An 8,244-nucleotide genomic window follows, 5' to 3' on the forward strand; every position below is an offset into this window, starting at 1 on the left:
AGTAGGCTTCAGCTTTCCTCAGCCTTCTTGGCCTTTGGTGAGCTTGGGAGTGTTGACAGAGTTCTGAGCCTTCTTGGCAGAGCAGGAAGGTCAGAAAGAGAGTAGTCCATGGGCAGGGGGCCAGGCCCCTGCTTGCCTCGTTAGGGAGAATTCAGTGTTGTCTGTCTGGTTGGCAGGGCACACCTAATCACAGAGACCCAGCATTTCAGCAGTTTGCAAATGAAAGTGATATGAAGGGACAGCTGCAAATCAGCCACAACCTAGATCTGAGGAGATCAAGCATTTACTTCACTTGGAAGAAAGAGAGAAGGAAGGAAGCTGAGGGCTTAGCAGGGTAAGTTACTTTTCCATCAACTCCTCTGCTTGCTTAGTTTATAGTTAAGTAAAGAATTTATCACCCAAGGGAGTGTTAATCACTGATTAGGCAGCTAAATGTGGTAGTAATAGCAATATTCCTAATGCATTTCTCCTTTTTCTCTTTCCCAACCCCTTTTGAGGATCCCCAGTGACTAGCTTCACTTACCCTTCTCTTCCTTACCTCCCTAAAGACACTTTTTGTTTGTTGGTGAATTAGAGAAAATTAGATAAGCCTCACTGGTCTGGAGATGGTGAAAAGATGAGTATGATTTGGTGAAATTTGAGTCTGTTGGTGGTAAGGAGCAGGGAAGATGGGAAACCTAGGTGTGGGAATAGGCTAGGTAATATTTTAGGAAATTATAGATGAGAAATAAGTTTTTGTAGGCCATCGAATTCATGTCTCCTCTCCAGTGCTTGGTGTTGGTGTTCTCTCTATATACTGAAAATAAATTAGAGCCCAAGTCACTGCTTTTGTTTCTCTCAGGTCAGCCCCCACCTCCACCCCCAAACTTGAAGGATCCTGTATCTCATTGCAGGAAAGTTAAGACCAGGGGATCTGGGTATACAAACTCAGACATGAGCCTGTTGATATATACAGATGCAAATGCAAAGATCTGGCTCCTCATTCCCACCTTCTTACCTTCCTGCCAGAAAATTAGTCCATTTGTATCACGAACCCACTCCAGACACAGAGGCAAGTATAACATCAAAGATTTCACCAACATCATACCTCCCCAAACTGATCCCTTGACTTCTAGCGGGTCCAAACAGTCTTCATTTGGACTTAATCCTCCATTGGAGGAAGGACCTCTCTTTGGAAAGGCAGATAAGCACTTTCTGGTCTTAATTGGCTTCTATTGCAGAATAAAGGCCTTTGGTAGAATATCAGAAAGATTCTTACTACTTTTGGAATTAAGACTTGATTTCTCTCAAAAATACTTTTCCTCCATATCTATAAAGAAGATTCCATTCTTTCAAAGTTTAAGAAGGTGATGTCTTGCCAGAGGGAACTAAGTAGAGAGAGCATATAAATACTTATTCTAGAATTGCAGTGATTCTGGGATTCAGAAGAATCCCAGTGAAGCAAATGCTTGGTGATTAAAATTGGAGGGAAAACCCAGGTCAGTTTTTGGAAATGGGGTCCTAAGGCGTGAGGGCAATTCCATCCACCCTTTAGTAAAGAGAGATGACTCTTGAATTCTAAAATAATGTACTATCTTTAGGTCTAACTTTTTCTTTATTGGTGGGAATATAGAAGATATGATATGCAGATGAGCTTAGTTATTTCTGTTTTGTGGACTTTGAAACTGTTCCTTCATTTATGCAATGAGGGGAAAGAATACAAGGGTAGAATGAAAGGATGAAGAGAAAGAAAGTACAAAGGAAATCAAATTAGTTCTTCTATTAGCCTGGGAACAGTGGTTTACAAGAGTCGTGTTGTAAAGTGATGTGTGTTAGCTGGATGATTTGGGGAGAGTTTTTGTTTGATTGTTCTGCCACCTACATCTCAGCTGAATGAGCATTCTCCCCAATAGAACAGGTCCAGAAGGATTCAGTGTTAGACCATTTTTGGAGCAGAACACAATTCTTGATTTGAACTTTAATAGTTAACTCATTCATAGTAAAACCAGCCACTGTCAGCATTGTCATATCCTGTCATTTCCCTGTACCTACAGGCATTTTTATCTGGGGAGCAAAACAACTTTTTAGCTTCAAAAGCTCTTATAGATACCTTTCTTTTTTTTTTTTAATTGAGGTAAAGTTCACATAACAAAATTAATCCTTTTAAAATGAGCAATTAAATGACATTTAGTACATTCACATTATTGTGCAACCATCACCTCTATCTAGTTCTAAAACATTTTCGTCATTTCCCCCCAAAACACCCATAACCATTAAGTTATTCCTCATTCCTCATTCCTCCTTTCACCCAGCCCTTGGCAACCATGGATCTGCTTTCTGTCTGTGGATTTACCTATGCTTGCTACTTCATAAAAGTGGAATCATATAATGTGTTGTTTTATATCTGGCTTCTTTCACTTAGCATAATTTATCCACATTGTAGCATGTATCAGTATCCATTTCTTTTAATGGCTGAATTTATACGTATGTATGTATGTGTGTGTATTATATGTCTCCCAGTTTGTTTATTCATTCATCTCTTGGTGACCTTTAGGTTGTTTCTACCTTTTGACTATTGTGAATAGTGCTGCTATGGACATTTGTGTATAGGCATTTGTTTGTGTGCATGTATTCAGTTATTTTGAGTATATACCTAGGAGTGAAATTGTTGAGTCATATGGTAATTCTATATTTAACTTTTTGCAGAGCTGCCATGCTGTTTTGCAAAGCAGCTGCACCATTTTGTCCTACGATCAGTGCAGGAAGGTTCTAGATTTTCCATATCCTCACCAACACTTTTGTTAATTTCTAGTATTTTGATAATAGCCATCCTAGTGGGAGTGAAGTGTTGTCTCACAGTTTTGATTAGCCTTTGATTAGTGATGTTTAGCATCATATGCTTATTGGCAATTTGTATATTTTCTTTGGAGAACTATTCAAGACTTATGCCCAGTTTTAATTGAGCCGTTTGTTGAGTTTTAGAAGTTCTTCACATATTCAGGATGTTAATCTCTCATCAGATATGTGATTTACAAATATTCTTTCCCATTCTGTGGGTTGTCATTTCACTCTGTCCTTTGATGCACAAAAGTTTTAAAATTTTGATGCAGTCCAAGTTATCTTTTTTATTTTATTGCTTGTGCTTTCTGTGTCACATTCAAGAACTTGCCAAATCCAATATCATGAAACTTTTCTCCTGTGTTCTTCTAAGATTTTGTAGTTTTATCTCTTATAGTTAGGTCTTTACACTTAATTAAACTCAAACCATTCTAGTTCCTCAGTTCCCAGAATTTTCCCGTCTACATTTGTTATGCTCATACTCTCCTTTGTGTTTAGAACTCCTCTTTCCCTGTATTTGTATATTCGAAACGTCGCCATACTTAATGGTCTATTCCAGCTGCTACCTGCTTTATAGAATCTGCCTGAGGCTTACCAGCTGAAGAGACTCTCTTCTGATCTCCCATTAGTGCTTTTAGTTTCGTTTTTCTTGTAAGATTTATACATTGCCTTTTGTTATAGTTTACATCTAACCCTTCTATAAGACATTTAAATGTTCAGTATATTTTTTTCACATTGGTTTCTGTTATAGTATTTTGTGAATGATTTTATCTGTTTATCAGTAAGTGTTTATTGAATGAATGGGTGTTTTAATTTTTTCCAGTATAGTCTCATGATTTCATTTCCTCAGTCCTTGTAAAAGGAATAGAAGACAGGCCAGGAAAGGAGGATTTCACAGAGTTCTCACTAGGTAGTTGGTCAGTGTGGGCTTGGTTGTACTTCAGAACTCATCTCTTTAGGAGATTTTCCTAATACTACGTACAACTTGCTCCAGCTATGTAACTCAGCATTGTAAGTGCCAGTGCTCATTTTATATCCATTTGATTTCTACTTTGGGGTTTATTGCTTATAAATGTGATGATAGGTCTTTTAAAATGAATGTTTTCCTTCTCCAACTAGATTAGATTGATTATTTCTCCAATTACATGGTAGTTTTGGACAACCAAAACCTTTCTTGCTTTTTCCTCTATTTTAAGTTGATTTTTAGGAACACACTAATAGCATATGAATATATTCTTTGTGTAAGAAGTCACACATTGCAAATAAGTCTAAAGTTCATTGACCTAGTTCCCATTGCAGGGCCTTTGCCCCTTCTCAGAGGAAAAATAACTGTTATCAGTTTTATATGAGCCATCCCAGACTTTTTCTAAGCATCTATATTATATATAGAACTTCATGTATAACACATATATGCATAATTATATTCACATAGAATAAATTCTCTGTTTTTTACAACTGCATGTGGTATCAGTAATCAGTAGATATGAAATAAATCTTACTGTTACCTGGGCCTGAGAGACTAGAATGACAAGTAAAAGGTCAAACATGAAAACACATCATGTGTGTCCAACTTACAAACTTTCATTCCATTTCTGTTCTACACGTAGTCCCCAGGTATTATTGGACAAGCCATGGCTCCACGGTCCCGACGACGAAGGCACAAGAAATCCCCCTCATCAGTGGCTCCTGTGGTTGAGACCCCACCTACAGTTGTGGCTCCTGTGCCTCTGAACCTCGCTAAACCTGGCCCTAGCATTGATACACTTGGCTTCTTCTTCTTGGAGAATAATATTCCTGGCCTATCCCAGCTGATCCTTCAAAAACTGAACATGAAAAGCTATGAAGAATACAAGTGAGTGACTAGCTCTGTGCAAGAGTGATATATTGTCTCTGGCAGAAGGTGGAGAGGAAGTGTAGCTTGGGAAACATGGGGTATTTGTGATGAGGGATTTTCTCATCCCAAATTGAGCTGGTTTTATTACTATAGAAGAAACATAATTTGCTTAAATGAGAAATGATGGGAGTAGGAGAGGTGAAAATGTATAGAAGTCAGGGTAGGTATCATCAGAACTTCTGGAGATATTTTTCCTGTTGCCATTCCTTCTCCATACTGTCCTCTGCAGGTTGGTGCTAGACGGGGGTACTCCAGTGTCAGGCTTTGGATATCGATGCCTTGAAGAAATGTTCCAGAAGATGGAAGACACATTCCGATTCTGTGCTTACTGTAAAGCACTCCCTAGTGGCCTTTCAGACTCCAAGGTCCTCCGGCACTGCAAAAGGTGATTAGTCAGGAGCTGGTTGGGGAGACTTCTGGAATGATCCTGTTCCAAGACTTCACTGCAGAAAGAAAGGTCTGAGACTTACAAGACCTTTCTACATTTCAGACCTTCATAACTTTAGGTTCATTCCTCATTTTGTCTGATCTAGGCCACAGAGAAATTAGAAAAGAGTTGCTTATAAGGTTCATGTTTATTTTCGTATGGGGAGATTAGACAGAGAGGAGAATATAATCCTTTCTACCTCTCTTCTGTTGAGTACTTAAGTATTAAGACCATATATGTTCTGAAGAGGTTGGGGCTATGCCTGTGATAACAGGGCAGCTACAAACTCCTGGTGGGCTTTCTTTTTCCCCCCCCCCATAAGAGATGTAAAAAGTTAGTTCTATATAGAGGCTGAAGTGTCACTCTGATCCAAGAGAAAAATTGCATTCCCACACTCTCCTTCCTCCTCTGCCAAACGTAGTCCCCAAATTTGGTGCAGCAGCTGTCGTTCTATCCCTACCTTCCTCATCCAGTGATCTTTCTTCCTAGGTGCGGAAATATCAGTTCCCTTCCCCAGGCGTCCCCTATTCACCTATGAGGTATAGGAACATCTATTTCTGGGGCTCATTCTCTCAGGTGCAGAAATGTCTATTACTGTGATCCAGAGTGCCAGAGGTCAGACTGGCCAACACACAGGAAGGTTTGTCAAGAACTGCGTCTTGTAGCTGTGGACCGTCTCATGGAGTGGCTTCTGGTCACAGGTAGAGTGATGGTATTGGGAACTCTGCCATGATGGTCATATGAAAGCATGTTGTTTAAAAAAAAAAAAGAGGAACCGAATGGGACAGGGGAGTGGGGTAGCAGTTGTGGTGACAGGTTGGGAGAATGAACATGGAGGGAATATTGAAAGCAGAGAAAGATTAGATCACTTCTTATTCCTTCTTTCCCGCAGGTGATTTTGTCCTACCCTCAGGACCTTGGTCATGGCTGACTGAAGTTGTACAGGGTTGGGACACCTGGTTTTCTATGCGACGTTTACAGCTAGATGATACACTGGATGCTGTGCTTGAAAGTCAGGCCATGACCACCCTGTGGGCTAGTGTAAGACGGCCAAGACCAGACCCAGATGTCCTGAAGGGCTCTTTGAAGCGGTTGCTGACAGATGTCTTGTCACGGCCCTTGACACTGGGCTTTGGGCTTCGGGCCTTGGGAATAAATGTTGGGAAAGTTGGGGGAAGCACAGTGCACGTGGTTGGTGCTTCTCATGCAGAGACATTCCTCACTCGCCCTGGGGACTATGATGAGCTTGGCTACATGTTTCCTGGACACCTTGGCTTCCATATAATCATGGTGGGTGTAGATGTGGCTGCTGGCTTTTCACAGAGCACCTCAGCTTCACTCCTGGAACCTGGCACAGTGCAGCTTAGTGGCCATAGGGGCCTCTATCATGACTTCTGGGAGGAGCAGATAGAGACTGGGCAGATAGCCCATCCAGATTTGGTGGTGGCATTCCATCCAGGTAAGAGCCATTGGTTTGGGGGAATAAGGGGTCATTCCTCTGGGAGTTTTCCATCCTGGCCCTGTACTTTTAGAGCCCTCTTCATTGGATCAGGTTAAGCATAATAAAGACCCTGTTTGATCATTATGTGCTTTATTTCGGTTCATAATTTTCTGTTGAAGAATCTAGGGTAGGTGATGGTGGTAGATGAGCATTGGAGGTGAGCTAGGTGAGGGGTGGACACAGTTATAGAACTATGTTGTTTGGGGTCTATCTTTGCGTTTCCCCTTTCTATTCCTATCTTATTTTGTTCCATAGGTTTCCATGCTTCCCCGGACTTGATGGAGGCTTGGCTGCCCACCCTCTTGCTACTTCGTGATTATGAGATCCCTACAATGATTACTGTTTACAGGTTTTGACTTCCTTTCTTTGTGGTACCTCCCTGATTCACTCACACCTCTATAGATAAGCTCATTTCTCTCCCCCTTGCTTATTTTCTGCCTTCTGGTGAGGATTTTCTTCCTTCATATACTTGGCTTTCTTATCCCTTCAAAGTGCTATGCTAATTAATTGAGCAGGTAGTATAGACATTCGGGAGTGGGGTGGCCATTGCCTTAGTCCGGCCTTAGGTAATATTGGGGGTTAATGAGCAGTTCTTCTGTCTTTTTCATAATCAGCAGAGCAATTTTTTTTTCTTTGTCTTCCATAGCCATCAGGAGTTGGCAGCCTCGTTGCAGATTTTGGTGGACCTGGATACACACATCACAGCCTATGGAGCTAACCCTTTTGCGTCCCTAAAACCTGAACAGGTCTACTCCAACCCCAACAAGCAGCCAGTTTACTGCAGTGCCTACTATATCATGTTTCTTGGAAGCTCCTGCCAGCTGGATAGAGGCAATTGGAAGAGAAAGTAAATGGCAGGGTATAAATAGCTGAGCCAGATCATGACTGGATGTCTAGAAAATGGAGAGGCTGTGATGAAATACCTGCTGATGCCAGATTATTGCCAACTTTCAAATCTACTATATCGTAAACCTAATTCACTTGTCTGGGTAGAGTCTAAGCTGAATGGGAGCTCCTGTATGATGTGACTCATTTCTAAGAGGTTAGCCACATGTTGCTTCTAGAGACAAGATTCTAGATTTAGTGTATGGCAAAAGGCCCTCATATTCAACTTAAGTTCTTAACAGTTTCCTTCGTGAGAAAGTTATACCTTTTGACTTGAACCACATGGCACCAAGGAGAAGAATGGCACCTTGCTCTTTTGAAAAAGACTTTCTTCTTATACAGCAGTTTGGGCTAAAAAAATGCAGATGTCTTAATGACTTGAAGTGGTGGAAGAAAGAACAATTCAGAGAAGTGGTTGGGAGCATGGGGGAGGTTGTGAGGATTGGCAAACTGTTCTACTTCCTGGCTTTTTCAAGATATATTTCTCATTTCCCTGTTTCTTTTGAGGACTTCTAACTTCAGAATCCCAGGGACAGAGGAGACTAGTGGGCTACCATCTATGGGGTCGCACAGTCGGACACAACTGAAGCGACTTAGCAGAAGCAGCAACTTTAGAGCAACTTTTTGCCCTTGTGTTGTATTTTAGATATCCCAGGGTGTATCTGTATATACTGCAGTTTGTTATCACTTGGTCTATACCACAATAAATTCAGTTTTGGG

At 41.0% G+C, this 8,244-nt stretch overlaps 1 protein-coding gene across 1 annotated transcript; it reads left to right on the forward strand.

Annotated features, from left to right (window-relative positions):
- MSS51 (MSS51 mitochondrial translational activator) lies at positions 1–8,244 on the forward strand. Its single transcript, XM_052639441.1, has 7 exons — positions 1–334; positions 4,425–4,669; positions 4,941–5,096; positions 5,715–5,839; positions 6,031–6,597; positions 6,895–6,988; positions 7,286–8,244. The coding sequence occupies exons 2-7, from the start codon at positions 4,449–4,451 to the stop codon at positions 7,488–7,490; spliced, it is 1,368 nt and encodes a 455-aa protein (XP_052495401.1). The 5' UTR covers positions 1–334; positions 4,425–4,448; the 3' UTR covers positions 7,491–8,244.

Source organism: Budorcas taxicolor, chromosome 5 (assembly GCF_023091745.1).
Source record: "Budorcas taxicolor isolate Tak-1 chromosome 5, Takin1.1, whole genome shotgun sequence".
Lineage (NCBI taxonomy): Eukaryota > Metazoa > Chordata > Mammalia > Artiodactyla > Bovidae > Budorcas > Budorcas taxicolor.

Bases quoted from the DNA above. Each gene is read 5' to 3' on its own strand.
- MSS51 (XM_052639441.1), top strand. From the start codon at position 4,449: ATGGCTCCACGGTCCCGACGACGAAGGCACAAGAAATCCCCCTCATCA. The intron at 4,670-4,940 runs GTGAGTGACTAG...TGTCCTCTGCAG, and splicing joins AAAAGCTATGAAGAATACAA to GTTGGTGCTAGACGGGGGTA. The intron at 6,598-6,894 runs GTAAGAGCCATT...TTTGTTCCATAG, and splicing joins GGTGGTGGCATTCCATCCAG to GTTTCCATGCTTCCCCGGAC.